The 17,509-nt window shown below is 43.5% G+C and overlaps 1 protein-coding gene across 1 annotated transcript in view; it reads left to right on the top strand.

The window, feature by feature from the left end:
* KMT2A (lysine methyltransferase 2A) overlaps positions 1-17,509 on the top strand; it is a 95,902-nt gene extending 78,393 nt beyond the window's left edge. Inside the window, 8 exon segments of the mRNA XM_017883057.1 lie at positions 420-484; positions 1,228-1,398; positions 3,527-3,601; positions 11,535-11,709; positions 11,874-11,981; positions 12,717-12,800; positions 13,203-13,332; positions 13,801-17,509. Coding sequence (XP_017738546.1) covers positions 420-484; positions 1,228-1,398; positions 3,527-3,601; positions 11,535-11,709; positions 11,874-11,981; positions 12,717-12,800; positions 13,203-13,332; positions 13,801-14,076 — 1,084 coding nt within the window. The 3' untranslated portion in view covers positions 14,077-17,509.

The raw sequence follows: 17,509 nt of genomic DNA, 5'->3' as shown, positions 1-17,509 counted from the left end.
AAAAAAAAAAAAAAAAAAAGTGAAAATTGGTGGTGGTTTATAAGCTCATGCAGCTTGTTTTTCATTTTTAGTTAAACCAGCTAACTTATTTAAGTAACTTTAGAATTGCTTCTGACAAGTGTCCTTTCATTTTTTTCTAATACTAAGAGTATGAGAAGAATTTCAAGGGCACAATTTACAACTTTAAAAACAGAAACTTAATGTCAGTATTTGGTAAAGAATCTCACAAAAGAGTTTTATATTATGTACCATACAGTGGTGTGGTGGTTGTATTCATTCAACAAGTTCTACAGAAAGCCCCCTGTGGTTCATTTTCTAGCAGTTATTTTGTATACCAGAGCTGTATAGAAAATTATGGATGTTTTTCTTCAAATTGAAGAACTAGCTGATATTGTATCTTACATTTGGTTTTTATTTAGGCAAGTGGCTGCTCTTCCGGAAGTTCAGGTGACCCAAAATCCAGCAAATGAGCAAGAAAGTACAGGTATGTGGGTGGGTAACAGGTTAGAATCCGAGAATATCAATGTTAAAAGGACCATGAAAATGACCCACTTTACCTACTTATTTTCTACATTTAAAAAAGAAATATCTAAGCTCCAAAGAAGTTAAGTGATTTGGCCCACATTGGAGACTGAAACTTGGCGCACCTGTCTCTTGGTGCAGTGTTCTTCCAGTACATACTCTGTGATCACCTGTCAGCTAAGGACTTAAGACAATACGCATACTCTTCTGCTGTACTGGTTTTACCAGCACTGAGGTTTAAATAGCTAGTAATAACCTGACTTCACTTTTTAGTTGTCACTAAAGAAAACTAAGAACGATTTTTATTAGATAGTCAGATTTTGGTTACAATACCAGATACATCGCCATAGCATTTTCCATCAGTTCTAATGAATTTGATGAGGAAACAAATGGTCACTTTAAGATTAGAGAGTTCTGGCTATAACTTTGTTGAGGACAGTTGCTTATTGAAATTCTACCAGAAATTCTACCACAGAGACAACTTCATGTAAAAAAAATTCTGGTTTTAGTCACTACTTTCTAGCAATGACCTAGGCAAGCTCTTTGAGTCTTGGATTTGTTATGTGTAAATGGGAATAATAAACCAACTGTGGAATGTGGTTAGGCTTAGAGATCATTTATGTAAAGTACTCTACAGGTAGTCAGTGCTCAGTGAGCATTTGTTGCTGCAACCACTTTGGCTCCTATCTATTTTCTCCCTATTAGAACCTAAAACAGTGGAAGAAGAAGAAAGTAATTTCAGCTCTCCACTGATGCTTTGGCTTCAGCAAGAACAAAAGCGGAAGGAAAACATTACTGAGAAAAAACCCAAGAAAGGACTTGTTTTTGAAATTTCCAGTGATGATGGCTTTCAGATCTGTGCAGAAAGTATTGAAGGTGAGTGGATTAAATCAGATGGACTCATCAGCAGAAGCCCTGTTTCAGCTAGAGCTTCATTTTCCGAGTATTAGCACCATTTAGGTGGATGTTTTATGCTAGGAAGTATGGGGGATACCTGGAGGCATCATACATTTTCCTTGTCCTTGAGAAGTTTATCTTGTTGGAGAAATAGCCATATTTTACATGAAAAGTCAATGATACAGATTATGTTTTCAACATTGCACATACCTTAGCGGAGCCCATGAGAACCCTGCTTCCCCCACCCAGCCTTGTCTTTTGCCATTCCCTCATGCGCCTTCTGTGCCCTTCTCTCTCCCTTGTGTGCCTTCACACATGCTTTCTCCTCTGCCTGGAGTTCTCTCCCTGCCCTCAATCACCTGGTGAGCTCCAGCTCACCCTTCAAGATCCAGCTCAGACGGTCTTTCCTGACCTTCTGAGGTAGCTAAGCCCTCCCTTTCCCTCCTTTTGAATCTTACATGTTCTTCTCTCATAGCTTAAAATTTATTTTGTACATGTTTGTTTACTTTTATCACTCACTCAACAGCGAACTCTCCATAAAGGCTGGAATTTTATTTTATTATTCATCTTTGTATCGCAAGCATGTAGGTATTCATCCGCCTTTGAAGGACTAGTAAATGTTCTCTAGGCTGTAAGTACTAGAAGAGTTCAAGGAGAGAAAGGTCACCATGGGTGAGTTAGGGTTATCAAAAACCCATGAAGATTAAAAGAAGATTCTATTAAAGGAGAAAATGGAATTTTGGTTAGGCAAAGAAGAATGCAGGGCTCTCTAGGAAGAAGAAGGAAGGTAAGCAAAGTTAGAAAGGCATGATTGCATTTGATGGGTTTAGAGTAGTGTCAGGTGAGATGGCGTTGAAATCCATGTCAGGTGGTGGTGAAAGAAAATTGGGAAGGTGGATTGGGACAAGTTTTAGAGAGCCTTCAGTGCCAAACCATGAGGCCTTTGAAAACTTGAGGGAGTGAACAGAAGCAGAATTTCAGGAAACATAATGTGATAAGCTCTCTATATAAGACAGATTGAACTGGAGATGCTCAAAGACGAGAGTTCACTAATGAGAGTATTGCTAGAGTAGAGATGTCTGGTAATAAAACCCACATTTGGTGGGAAAAGAAAGGAAAGGAAAGAAGAATGAACACACTTGGTTGAATATGGAGAGGGGAGAGTCAAAGATGACCCTAAAGATTCAGGCCTGGGTGACAAAAACAAAAGATAATGCATGGAGAACAAAGGAGATAAGTAAGGAGTATGGAGGTTCCACAAAAGACATTGATGTGGAGTGATGTAAGAAATCCATGTGGAAATGCCTAGAAAACTGGAAGAGATCACAGAATCTTGGGTTAGAGCTGGAAGGAACTGTAAGGATTTTCAAGTTCTGCCTCTTAACTTTAAGGAACAGAGAGGTTATGATCTTCCCACAGTCCTGGTTAAATCTTTATTTTTTTTTTTGAGATGGAGTCTCGCTCTGTCACCCAGGCTGGAGTGCAGTGGCGCGATCTCGCTCACTGCAAGCTCCGCCTCCCGGGTTCACGCCATTCTCCTGCCTCAGCCTCTGGAGCAGCTGGGACTACAGGCGCCCACCACCACGCCTGGCTAATTTCTCTTTGTATTTTTAGTAGAGATGGGTTTCCCTGTGTTAGCTAGGATGGTCTCCATCTCCTGACCTCGTGATCCGCCCACCTCGGCCTCCCAAAGTGCTGGGATTACAGGCATGAGTCACCGCGCCCGACCTAAATCATCATTACTAGTGCTGTTTTGATTAGGGGTACAGGGAACATAATAGTACCAAACATTCAGATGTGAGACCCATACTTCCATCAAGGGTTGTGAATGCGTTGGGGATTCAGATGTGATTTCGGAAGGTCTGACTTTCCTTAGTGCTTCTGTGTCCTCCAACAGAGAGAAGCCCTGCTGGGGAGTGCACCTTTCCAGCTCCTTTCACATGTAATGAACTGATTTAAACTCTAAGCAAAATAACAAAACACTGTTCTAGGAGGTCAAGTGTTCACACTCTAGGGATTCTAAGCACAGTGCTTGTGCACATCATTGGTATTAAGAAGGGTTTATGTGCATATTTTCTGGCTTACAGTTTTCTTTATTTCCTTTCAGATGCCTGGAAGTCATTGACAGATAAAGTCCAGGAAGCTCGATCAAATGCCCGCCTAAAGCAGCTCTCATTTGCAGGTAATGGCTGGAGGTGTTATTCCACTCCTGTCTCAGAATATTCTGGTAAATTGTTTGCCTAAGGCAGAGTTGATTCTGTGAAAAAAAAAAATCAGTTAAAAAAATTTTTTTTCACAGCTTTATTGAGATTTAATTCATATGCCATACAGTTCACCCACCTAAAGCATACAATTCAGTGGTTTTTAATATATTCAGAGTTGTACAACCACCACTACCCTATAATTCCAGAACATTCTCATCATCCCTAAAAGAAACCCCCATTCCTTAGGAGTCATTCCTCATCCCCTGGCAACCACAAATCTACTTTCTGTCTCTATGGATTTGATTATTCTGGACATTTTATATAAATGAAATCAGATAATATGTAGCCTTTTGTGACTGTCTTCTTTCACTCAACACAATACTTTCCAGGTTCTTCCCTTCTGTTACATCTTGCCTTCCACATCAGTACTTCATTCCTTTTTATTGCCCAAGATTCCATTGTGTAGATATACCATATGTTGCTTATCCATTTATTAGTCAATGGATATTTGGGTTTTTTCTACTTCCTGCTGCAAATAATGTTGCCACAAATATTCATGTTCAAGTTATTGTGTAGACATGTTTTTATTTTTCTTCCGTATATACCTCAGAGTGGAATTGCTGGGTCATAGGGTAACTCTTTAACTTTTTGAAGTACTGCCAGGTTGTTGTTTTTCTTCCAAAGTGGCTATACCATTTTACATTCCCACCTGCAATGTACAAGTGTTCCCATTTCTCCACCTTTGCCAACACCTGTTTTTTTTTTTTTTAAGACATGGTAGTGTGAAATGTTATCTTTTCTTAAAGTTGAAATCATTTACCATTGGTATTAGACTTCATATTAAATTAGGTAGCATACAAACTTATTAATACACTTGTTTTGAGCAAACAACTAAAGATTTTAATCAGCTGGATACTGTGGCTCACACCTGTAATCCCAACACTTTGGGTGGCCCAGGCGGGAGGATTGTTTGAGGCCAGGAGTTCAATACCATTCTGGGCAACATAGAGAGACTACCTCTCTACAAAAAATAAAAATATAGCTGGGTGCAGTGGCTCACACCTGTAATCCTAGCACTTTGGGAGGCCGAGGCAGGCGGATCACAAGGTCAGGATATCGAGACCATCCTGGCTAACATGGTGAAACCCCATCTCTACTAAAAATACAAAAAAATTAGCTGGGCGTGGTGGTAGGCACCTGTAGTCCCAGCTACTGGGGAGGCTGGGGCAGGAGAATGGCGTGAACCCGGGAGGCGGAGCTTGCAGTGAGCCGAGATTGTGCCACTGCACTCCAGCCTGGGCGACAGAGCAAGACTCCATCTCAAAAAAACAAAATAAAATAAAATATATTAGCCGGCACCGTGGCATGCACCACGCCACTACTCTGGAGGTTGAGGCAGGAGGACTTGAGCCCAGGAGTATGAGACTGTATTAAGCTATGACCTTGGCACTGCACGCCAGCCTGGGCGACAGATAAATACCCTGTCTCAAAAAACAAGAAGAAGAAGATTTTAATTAAGCTAAGGTAGAAACTTTCCACTGACTTTGTCTTATCCATATGTACCTTCCTACCTCCTTTCAGATTGCTCCTGGAAAGGTGGGTGAATAGGTACTTACAGGAATTTTAACTTCTTTTTTTTTTAGGAATTTAATTTTATCTGTGATGTTTTTCTTTTAAGAGGGAAGGGAAGGAAAATATTTGGATGCACAGTAGAAAATACTAACATATGTTCATTTTATGTGACAGATACATGTGTGGCTGTTAAAACACCCTGTGTATTTTTTTATATTTAAAATTTTTCAGAACTTTCTTAATTAAAAAAGAGCAAAAGACCCAACAGGCAGTTTATCTCCCACAAAATACAAATGGCTCATAGCATAAAAAGATACTCAATCTTAACTGGACAGTGGCTCACACCTGTAATCCCAGCACTTTGGGAGGATTGTTTGATTCTAAGAGTTCAAGACCATCCTGGGCAATAGAGTGAGATCTCGTCTCTAAAAAAAAAATTGTTTGGCCAGGCACGGTGGCTCACGCCTGTAATCCCAGCACTTTGGGAAGCTGAGGTGGGCGGATCATGAGGTCAGGAGATCAAGACCATCCTGGCTAGCACGGTGAAACCCCATCTCTACTAAAAATACAAAAAATCAGCCAGGCGTGGTGGCGGGTGCCTGTAGTCCCAGCTGCTTGGGAGGCTGAGGCAGGATAATGGCGTGAACCCGGGAGGCGGAGCTTGCAGTGAGCAGAGATCGCGCCACTGCACTGCAGCCTGGGCAACAGAGCAAGACTCCGTCTCAAAAAAAAAATCAGTTTGTTAATTAGCAGGCATGATGGCACATGCCTGTGGTTCCAGCTACTTGGGAGGCTGATGTGGGAGGATCGCATTGAGCCCGGGAGGTCAAGCCTGCAGTGAGCCAAGATTATGTCACTGTACTCCAGCCTGGGTGACAGAACAAGACCCTGTCTCACAAAAAAAAAAAAAAAAAAAAGGTTATCCTGCTCATAATTTTACAATTCTACCCCAAAATACGAGTCACATCCCTTTCTTTTTCTTCTTCCCTTGTTATTCTCTCACTCGCAATGTTAAAAAGCCCTATAACTGAGTCTCCTATCTCGCCTCCTTGTACCCTCCGAGTCTCCAGAGGTGCCTCAAAATTTTACTATTGCCTACTAGTTACAGAGTACAATCTTCAACCCTTACGTATTTGTTATTAGTAAATATTTACTGACCACTCGTAAAATGCCTGGTACCATGTTAAACACAGGATACAGTCGCTGAGTAGCGACCCAGCCCTGCTCTTTGAGGTTTCCAGTCTATGGATCCTTACATGGCGAGGTCCTCTTCAACCAGATTCATCTGTTCAGTCTCAGCTTTCCCCGCTTCCCTCACTGCTCCAAATTCTTTTCTGCAGCCACACTATACTATTTACTGTTCCAGATCCATCCATTTGTCTTTTTCCCCCCGAAGATGGAGTCTTACTCTGTTACCCAGGCTGGAGTACAGTGGCGCGATCTCAGCTCACTGCAGCCTCCATCTCCCAGGTTCATGTGATTCTCCTGCTTCAGCCTCCTGAGTAGCTGGGACTACAGGCGCATGCTACCACACCCAGCTAATTTTTGTATTATTATTTTTTTTGAGACGGAGTTTCCCTTTTGTTGCCCAGGCTGGAATGCAATGGCGTGATCTCAGTTCATTGCAACCTCCACCTCCCAAGTTCAAGCGATTCTCCTGCCTTAGCCTCCTGAGTAGCTGGCATTACAGGCATGTGCCACCATGCCTGGCTAATTTTGTATTTTTAGTAGAGATGAGGTTTCTCCATGTTGGTCAGGCTGGTCTCGAACTCCTGACCTCACATGATCTGCCCACCTCGGCCTCCCAAAGTGCTGGGATCACAGGTGTGAGCCACTGCACCCGGCCCATCCATGTGTCTTAAAGTGTAGTTTGTAGGTGTGAATCAGAATCTCTGGGCTTGGAGCTGAGAAAGCTGAATTTGTAACATGCGTCCCCAAGCAATTCTTATTACTTACCCTACATGTGCTTTCACATCAGCATAACATGGTTCATGCAGTTCCCTCCACCAGGACCTACTTCCTCCATCTACTCTCTTCTCTCCAAATTCCCTGGTTTACACAACAAACTCCTCAAGGTCAGCTCTTTTCTTTAACCTTTTTTGATCATTCTTCCTGTGCCTACAGAAATCCCAACTCTTAACTGATTTAAAGAGTGAAATAATTTATCATCTTATATAACAAAGTCCAGAGGTAGGACAGACGTCAGATCGATTAGTACAGGAGCTTGCAATGTCATCAAATACCTAGATTCTTTCTTCTTTCCACTTTACAATCTATAGTAAAACTTCATCTTCAAGCTGATAGCAAATGGCTGCAGCAGTTCCCACAATAACATTCAGTCATTGCAGTGTTCAGAGGAACAGGAGAGGCTCTTTCTTAGGAACAAATGGACATCTCACAGACCAGAATTTGGTGCCATGTCCATTTCTTTTTCTTTTTCTTTTTTTTGAGACAGAGTCTTGCTCTGTTGCCCAGGCTGGAGTATAGTGGTGCAATCTTGGCTCACTACAACCTCCGCCTCCCGGGTTCAAGAGATTCTCCTGCCTCAGCCTCCCGAGTAGCTGGGACTACAGGTGCACGCCACCACAACTGGCTAATTTTTGTATTTTAGTAGAGACAGGGTTTCCACCAGGATGGTCTCGAACTCCTGACCTCAGGTAATCCACCCACCTCGGCCTTCCAAAGTGCTGAGATTACAGGCGTAAGCCGCTGCACCCAGCCCCATGTCCATTTCTAAGGCAGTCTCTGGCAAAAGGACTGGGATTCCCAGGATTGTCTTAGACTAATCATCTGGGGTAGAAGGTTTAACTTGGAGGTTAACCACAATGACTCTTGTGTTCCCCAATCCAAAACCTGTCCATTGTTCTCCATTTCCAGTGCTGCCACCTTGTCCTTACCCTCATGACCTTATATTCTAGTGGTGTATATGTGTATGTAAATACCATGAAGAAGATACCATGGGGAAATGAAATAGAGACTGACACAGAGGTGGGCAGTTGGTGGCAGGAAATCTGGAATCTCTTGATGTGGTGACATTTGAGCTTAGACCTGTGTGATGATAAGAAGCCAATCATGCAAATACATAAAGCGGAAGTCCTAAAGGCAAGCTAGGAGGCTGAGGAAGGAGAGTTTGAGCTTATAGTGTGCCAAGATCATACCTGTGAATAGCCACGCACCAGCTGGGCAACATAGTGCAATCCCATCTCTTAAAAAAAATTGAATTAAATTAACTGTGTTTTCTAAAGTCTTGACACAGAGGAAACAGCAGATGAAAAAGTCCTGAAGTGGGAATATCTTTGATGTGTTTATTGTCTGTCTCTTCCATGAAGTAAAAGCTCTATGAATACAGGTACCTTGCCTGTCTGGCTCACCTCTATGTTCCCAAGGTCCTGTCTGGCACAGTAGAAAGATGGAAAGAGTGCCTGGGATATTTTAGGCATACAGTAAATATTTATTGAATGAATAAATGAGTCTCCCACAAGCAGAACAGATTGTTCCTTCTTAAGAGTTCCCATAGTACTGTATATTATACCTTAATTTGGACACCTGCACATTGTATGTTTTGTATACATCTCTGCCTTCCTCTGCTGTGAGCTCCTTAAGAATAGACAGGGGCCCACACATAATGCATCTTTGTTTTCCCATTATCAACACAATATTAATCTCATTGTAATCCCTCTGGTGAATGAGAGTTGAACATTCAGCGTACATATTAAAAGGAACTTTATGTGAAAATATACTTGAGTAGGTAGTATGTTTTTCAATGTCTTTTTGTTTAACCTAAGAATTCACAGCAATCTAGAACTTCCAGGAAAAAATTATTAAGCAAAATTAGTGGTCTGTAGAAAAAAAGAGTTTGCCCGCCAGGTGCGGTGGCTCATGCCTGCAATCCCAGCAGTTTGGGAGGCCGAGGCAGGCAGATCACGAGGTCAGGAGGTCGAGACCATCCTGGCTAACACGGTGAAACCCCATCTCTACTAAAAAATACAAAAAATTAGCCGAGCATGGTGGCGGGCACCTGTAGTCCCAGCTACCTGGGAGGCTGAGGCAGGAGATTGGCGTGAACCCAGGAGGTGGAGGTTGCAGTGAGCCAAGATCACACCACTGCACTTCAGCCTGGGCCACAGAGTGAGACTCCACCTCAAGAAAAAAAAGAAAAAAGAGTTTGCCGTTGCCTTATATGGCTTAAGTTCTTATCTTGTAGAGTTGTGTTATATACTTAAGCCAAAGTCTTAGGGGACCAACAGTTGTGATCATAAGAATGTCACTTCTCTGGGGCTAGTGCAGTGGCTCACACCTGTAATCCTAGCAAGTTGGGAGGCCAAGGCAGGAGGATCACTTGAGGCCAGGAGTTCAAGATCAGTCTGGCAACACAGTAGGACCCTGTCTCCACAAGAAATTTAAAAATTAGCCAAACACAGTGGCATATGCCTGTAGTCTCAGCTACCCAGGAGGCTGAGGCGGGAGCGGCTTGGGCCCAGAAATTCAAAGTTACAGTGAGCTACAATCATGCCACTGCACTCCAACCTGGGCAACAAAGTGAAACCTGTCTCTTAGAAAAAGAACATTGCTTATCTAGAGACAATGTTCTTTTTGTTTGTTTTTGAGATGAGGTCTCACTCTGTTGCCCAAGCTGGAGTGCAGTGGCATGATCATCTGCTTTTTCATCTGCTGTTTCCTCTGCACCAGGACATTACACCAAGGTTACATCTCTAAATATGCTTCATAACACAAACTGTATGTCTGCTGGAATTGCATATGTGCAGTTGCAGTCCTAATATAGTTACACTTATGAAATGGATACCTGATCCACAACAGACAGCATTACTGTTTCTGTATCTATTAATAATACCAGAAGCAATATTTATAAATGAAATAATATTGTTTACTTAATAAAAATATAAAGAACATTAGCTATTTGCTAGTGTCAAAAAGAAGGGTGGCAGTTGTAACTGTGCCCTGTCCCTTTAATGGAAAAAGCCAAATAATTTTAAAATGAAAGCCTTGCACCATCGATACCAGCAAACTTATATAAATGTTGTTTTCATAAAATAAAAATAAATTTAAAATGCTCATTAACAGCATGAGACAGTGAGTAGAACAAAGCAGCTACTGAGTGTATTACTCCACACATCATAAAAACACAAGAGAGTTCTGTGTTAGGGGTGTATTAACATTGCTTTTAAACTTTAGTGAGGCTGGCTGGGTGCTGTGGCTTACACCTGTAATCCCAGCACTTTGGGAAGCCAAGGCAGGTGGATCTCCTGAGGTCAAGAGTTTAAGACCAGCCTGGCCAATATGGTGAAACCCTGTCTCTACTAAAAATACAAAAAAATTAGCTGGGCAAGGTGGCGTGCCCCTGTAGTCAAAGCTACTTGGGAGGCTGAGGCAGGAGAATTGCTTGAACTCAGGAGTTGGAGGTTGTAGTGAGCCAAGATCGGACCACTGCACTCCAGCCTGGGTGACAGAGTTAAAGTCCGTCTCAAAAAAAAAAAGAAAGAAAATTAAACTTTAGTGAGGTATCTGGGGGAATATGAGCTTATAGAACCTAGGTAATCCATTCCTAGATGGATTATATTTATAGTTATGCAGTCTAGAGTTCATATCTTGTCAAATCATGGGGCCTTGGGAGTGTTACATCCTTTTTTTTTTTTTTTTTTTTTGAGACAGAGTCTCACTTTGTCGCCCAGGCTGGAGCGCAGTGGCGTGATCTTGGCTCACTGCAAGCTCCGCCTCCCGGATTCACGCCATTCTCCTGCCTCAGCCTCCCGAGTAGCTGGGACTACAGGCGTCCACCACCACACCCAGCTAATTTTTTGTATTTTTAGTAGAGATGGGGTTTCACCATGTTAGCCAGGATGGGGATGGTCTCGATCTGCTGACCTCATGATCTGCCCCCCTCAGACTCCCAAAGTGCTGGGATTACAGGCATGAGCCACCACACCCGGCATTACATCAATTCTTTAAGCCTGTTTGCTAACCTGAAAATGAAGCTGGTAATTCCTGCCTTGTGTGGTCATTATGAGCATTAAATGAAATAACACATGTATATAGCATTAGCATATAGCATTTCTGTGTAATACAGCACATACAAAATAGTCTGTAGTTTGGTGACATGCTTTTTTCACTTAACCGTCTATCACGAACATTTTCCATATTAATAGATCTGTATCAACATCATTTTAATGGCTATCTGATGCTAATTTCGAGGTAATATGTACTATAATTCACCCTGGAGTAGCCTCTGGCAGAGCGACTGTAGCATAGGCATTTCTGTAGGACTGTGCTGTTTCCTGTTGACTGCACTCCTCACTGCCCTAGTGCTTCTGATTCTTCTAGGTGTTAACGGTTTGAGGATGCTGGGGATTCTCCATGATGCAGTTGTGTTTCTCATCGAGCAGCTGTCTGGTGCCAAGCACTGTCGAAATTACAAATTCCGTTTCCACAAGCCAGAGGAGGCCAATGAACCCCCCTTGAACCCTCATGGCTCAGCCAGGGCTGAAGTCCACCTCAGGCAAGTTCCCTTCTTTTCTGTCAGCAGTTTTGGATCTCGATTTTCTTATCTCATGACACAGTCGTCTTCCCACATACCCTTTGAGATTTCCAGTGTTAATGCCATCGTCCTTTACTGCTTTATTAAAGCATTTCTCTAAATACTTTTTCATCTTTTGGCCCCAGGAAGTCAGCATTTGACATGTTTAACTTCCTGGCTTCTAAACATCGTCAGCCTCCTGAATACAACCCCAATGATGAAGAAGAGGAGGAGGTACAGCTGAAGTCAGCTCGGTAAGTCTTGAGTGGGGAGCAGTCATTAGAAACTGCTTTCCCTGTCCTCCAGCTGGTCAGGGCACTATGTAGGAATGTGTTTGCATCAGAATTTCCTGGATAAGATTTAAGAAGACTGAAATCCATTTGTGTTGAAGTAGCAGTAGGTGCCTGGTAAGGAGTGAGGAATATAAGGTACAGAGGAGAAATTCAAAGAACTGTAAGATGCATATTTTCTTTAATGACAGTATACTCTGTCAGCTTTGGTTGTACTACCATAGTCGTCATGGTCAGAAAGTACTATATATACTAAAAATGGGGCCCATTGGCCAGGCGTGGTGGCTCCTGCCTGTAATTCCAGCACTTTGGAAGGCTGAGGCGGACAGATCACAAGGTTAGGAGTTCAAGACCAGCCTGACCAACATAGTGAAACCCCGTCTCTACTGAAAATACAAAAATTAGCCCGGCATGGTGGCATGTGCCTGTAGTCCCAGCTACTCAGCAGGCTGAGGCAAGAGAATCGCTTGAACCCAGGAGGCGGAAGTTACAGTGAGCTGAGGTTGCGCCACTGGACTTCAGTCTCGGTGACAGAGCAAAACTCCCATCTCAAAAAAAAAATGGGGTTCATTTTATAAGGCACTTATTCAGTTTGGCATTGAACAAAGAGTGTACTAATTTTCTCTAGGAACCTTCAGTTCAAGACTCAAAACATTATTTCCTGAAGAAAATTCGTTAATAGTATGTCTTATCTCTTAGGAGGGCAACTAGCATGGATCTGCCAATGCCCATGCGTTTCCGGCACTTAAAAAAGACTTCTAAGGAGGCAGTTGGTGTCTACAGGTATGGCTAAAATTCTAGAAAGAACTATAGAAAACGAATGCAGTTTTTCAAAATCAAAGTAGACCAAATGCTGAAGTGACCTTCCTCAGTAAGTGAGGATTTTACGGATACTGTTTATTGACCCTCATATCCTGGGATCCTGCACCTGCTTCTGTTGAACAAGGACTTTAACATAATAAGCATTAAAACATTGCTGCTTCCAGTGGGTTGCAGAATGGAAATACCTTTTGTCTTTGGCCATTTGTTAGAACAATATACACAAATCAAGGGTCCATATTTTTATTTTCTCAAGTATATGTCCCTCCTGAGGAAATAACAGACCAGGAGAACTTATTCATGTATTCATGCACTTAACCTTACTTGCAAAATGTGTGTCTGACCTCTTTTCCATCTTTGTCCTAGGTCTCCCATCCATGGCCGGGGTCTTTTCTGTAAGAGAAACATTGATGCAGGTGAGATGGTAATTGAGTATGCCGGCAACGTCATCCGCTCCATCCAGACTGACAAGCGGGAAAAGTATTACGACAGCAAGGTAAGTCTCCCACTTGCACTCACCCAGTTCTTTTGTTTTGCTGTAGAAAGGGACCAGTATGATCCCTGGATCCCAAAAGAAATAGTGTATGCTATCAATTCAAAGACGCTAATTAAAAAAACAAAAAACTGAAATTCGTGAGGGGCCCAGTAAAAATACAGAATCCACTCTGAGGATTAGCATAGAAAGTTACTCTTAGAGATCTATCTGAGTGGCTCCTGGTATCAGAAGCAAATAGCTATTCAAGTTTTAGGTTTCTGTTTCCTGCAGAGACATTAGAAAAAGTGGCCTTTAATCTAGGAACTCCTCATGGAAGCATCTTGAAAGATAGGTACGGGAGAAATCTGGGAATTTTACTAGAAGAAACTATCAGCAGCTATAGGTAATATCAAGAGAAGATTGGGAAATGTTCTTAAACCTGAGTTTATAAGAAATGACAAGTTCTTCTCCTTTCTCCTGCATGTACAGGGCATTGGTTGCTATATGTTCCGAATTGATGACTCAGAGGTAGTGGATGCCACCATGCATGGAAATGCTGCACGCTTCATCAATCACTCATGTGAGCCCAACTGCTATTCTCGGGTCATCAATATTGATGGGCAGAAGCACATCGTCATCTTTGCCATGCGTAAGATCTACCGAGGAGAGGAACTTACTTATGACTATAAGTTCCCCATTGAGGATGCCAGCAACAAGCTGCCCTGCAACTGTGGCGCCAAGAAATGCCGGAAGTTCCTAAACTGAAGCTGCTCTTCTCCCCCAGTGTTGGAGTGCAAGGACGTGGGGCCATCCAAAGCAACGCTGAAGGCCTTTTCCAGCAGCTGGGAGCTCCCGGATTGAGTGGGCACAGCTGAGGGGCCTCTGTGATGGCTGAGCTCTCTTATGTCCTATACTCACATGTGATCATAGTCCCGGAGAGAGAGTTGAGGTCTCGAAGAAAGATCCATGATCGGCTTTCTCCTGGGGCCCCTCCAATTGTTTACCGTTAGAAAGTGGGAATGGGGTCCCTAGCAGACTTGCCTGGAAGGAGCCTGTTATAGAGGGTTGGTTATGTTGGGAGATTGGGCCTGAATATCTCCACAGAAATAAGCTGCCATCCTCAAGTTGGCCCTTTCCCAAGCACTGTAAGTGAGTGGGTCAGGCAAGGCCCCAAATGGAGGGTTGGTTGGATTCCTGACAGTTTGCCAGCCAGGCCCCACCTACAGCGTCTGTCGAACAAACAGAGGTCTGGTGGTTTTCCCTACTATTCTCCCACTTGAGAGTTCACTTCTGGTTGGGAGACAGGATTCCTAGCACCTCTGGTGTCAAAAGGCTGTCATGGGGTTGTGCCAATTAATTACCAAACATTGAGCCTGTAGGCTTTGAGTGGGAGTGTTGTCCCCAGGAGCCTTATCTCAGCCAATTACCTTTCTTGACAGTAGGAGCGGCTTCCCTCTCCCATTCCCTCTCTTCACTCCCTTTTCTTCCTTTCCCCTGTCTTCATCCCACTGCTTTCCCATGCTTCTTTCTGGATTGTAGGGGAGACTGACTGCCTGCTCAAGGACACTCGCTGCTGGGCATAGGATGTGCCTGCAAAAAGTTCCCTGAGCCTGTAAGCACTCCAGGTGGGGAAGTGGACAGGAGCCATTGGTCATAACCAGACAGAATTTGGAAAAGTTTTCATAAAGCTCCACGGAGAGTTTTAAAGAAACATAAGTAGCATGATTTTTTAGGAGATGAAAAAGATGATTTAAATAGGATATAAATCATGCGACAACCAGAGTATCACAGCCAGGATGGCCCCTGGGCCCCGTTCCTAAGACACGGTTACTTTATTTTCCCCTTGTTAAGACATAGGAAGACTTAATTTTTAAATGGTCAGTGTCCAGTTGAAGGCAGAACACTAATCAGATTTCAAGGCCCACAACTTGGGGACTAGACCACCTTGTGTTGAGGGAACTCTGCCACCTGCGTGCAACCCATGGCTAAAGTAAATTCAATGACACTACTGCCCTGATTACTCCTTAGGATGTGGTCAAAACAGCATCAAATGTTTCTTCTCTTCCTTTCCCCAAGACAGTGTCCTGAACCTGTTAAATTAAGTCATTGGATTTTACTCTGTTCTGTTTACAGTTGACTATTTAAGGTTTTATAAATGTAAATATATTTTGTATATTTTTCTATGAGAAGCACTTCATAGGGAGAAGCACTTATGACAAGGCTATTTTTTAAACCGCGGTATTATCCTAATTTAAAAGAAGATCGGTTTTAATAATTTTTTATTTTCATAGGATGAAGTTAGAGAAAATATTCAGCTGTACACACAAAGTCTGGTTTTCCTGCCCAAATTCCCCTGGAAGGTGTACTTTCTGTTGTTTAATGTGTAGCTTGTTTGTGCCCTGTTGACATAAATGTTTCCTGGGTTTGCTCTTTGACAATAAATGGAGAAGGAAGGTCACCCAACTCCATTGGGCCACTCCCCTCCTTCCCCTATTGAAGCTCCTCAAAAGGCTACAGTAATATCTTGATACAACAGTTTCTCTTCTTCTTTCCCGCCTCTCTCCTTTCCGGCGCAACTTCCAGAGTGGTGAGAGACGGCAATCTTTTACATTTCCCTCATCTTTCTTACTTCAGAGTTAGCAAACAACAAGTTGAATGGCAACTTGACATTTTCCATCGCCATCTGCCTCACAGGCCACTTTTCCCTTTCCCTCTGCCCACCAAGGCCTCGTATCTGCAGAGAACCCATTGATCACCTTGTGCCCTCTTTTGGGGCAGCCCGTTGAAACTGAAGCACAGTCTGACCACTCACGATAAAGCAGATTTTTCTCTGCCTCTGCCACAAGGTTTCAGAGTAGTGTAGTCCAAGTAGAGGGTGGGGCACCCTTTTCTCGCCGCAAGAAGCCCATTCCTATGGAAGTCTAGCAAAGCAATACGACTCAGCCCAGCACTCTCTGCCCCAGGACTCATGGCTCTGCTGTGCCTTCCATCCTGGGCTCCCTTCTCTCCCGTGACCTTAAGAACTTTGGTGGCTTTGCTGGAACATTGTCACTGTTTTCACTGTCATGCAGGGAGCCCAGCACTGTGGCCAGGATGGCAGAGACTTCCTTGTCATCATGGAGAAGTGCCAGCAGGGGACTGGGGAAAGCACTCTACCCAGACCTCACCTCCCTTCCTCCTTTCGCCCATGAACAAGATGTAGTGGCCCTAGGGGTTCCACTAGTGTCTGCTTTCCTTTATTATTGCACTGTGTGAGGTTTTTTTGTAAATCCTTGTATTCCTATTTTTTTTAAAGAAAAAAAAACTTAAGCTGCATTTGTTACTGAAATGATTAATGCACTGATGGGTCCTGAATTCACCTTGAGAAAGACCCAAAGGCCAGTCAGGGGGTGGGGGGAACTCAGCTAAATAGACCTAGTTACTGCCCTGCTAGGCCATGCTGTACTGTGAGCCCCCTCCTCACTCTCTTTCTACCAACCCTAAACCCTGAGGACAGGGGAGGAACCCACAGCTTCCTTCTCCTGCCAGCTGCAGATGGTTTGCCTTGCCTTTCCACCCCTAATTGTCAACCACAAAATGAGAAATTCCTCTTCTAGCTCAGCCTTGAGTCCATTGCCAAATTTTCAGCACACCTGCCAGCAACTTGGGGGATAAGCGAAGGTTTCCCTGCAAGAGGGAAAGAAGGCAGAAATGGCATAGCTATCTCCAAAACACATCTGAGTTCATTTCAAAAGTGACCAAGGGAATCTCCGCACAAAAGTGCAGATTGAGGAACTGTGGTGGGTCATTCCCAAGAATCCCCCAAGGGGCATCCCAAATCCCTAAGGAGTAACAGCTGCGAACCTGGTCAGTTCTCAGTGAGAGCCAGCTCACTTATAGCTTTGCTGCTAGAACCTGTTGTGGCTGCATTTCCTGGTGGCCAGTGACAACTGTGTAACCAGAATAGCTGCATGGCGCTGACCCTTTGGCCGGAACTTGGTCTCTTGGCTCCCTCCTTGGCCACCCACCACCTCTCGCACAGCCCCTCTGTTTTTAGACCAATAATAAGAATTAAGGGGGAAGCCCTGGCAGCTATACGTTTTCAACCAGACTCCTTTGCCGGGACCCAGCCCGCCACCCTGCTCGCCTCTGTCAAACGCCCGGCCAATGCAGTGAGCACCATGTAGCTCCCTTGATTAAAAAAAAAAAAAAAAAAAAA

The sequence above is a fragment of the Rhinopithecus bieti genome, unplaced genomic scaffold (genome assembly GCF_001698545.2).
Source record: "Rhinopithecus bieti isolate Rb0 unplaced genomic scaffold, ASM169854v2 scaffold_11964, whole genome shotgun sequence".
In the NCBI taxonomy this organism is placed as follows: domain Eukaryota; kingdom Metazoa; phylum Chordata; class Mammalia; order Primates; family Cercopithecidae; genus Rhinopithecus; species Rhinopithecus bieti.
Note: the sequence above shows the minus strand (reverse complement) of the source record. Positions and strands in the feature narration are given on the sequence as shown.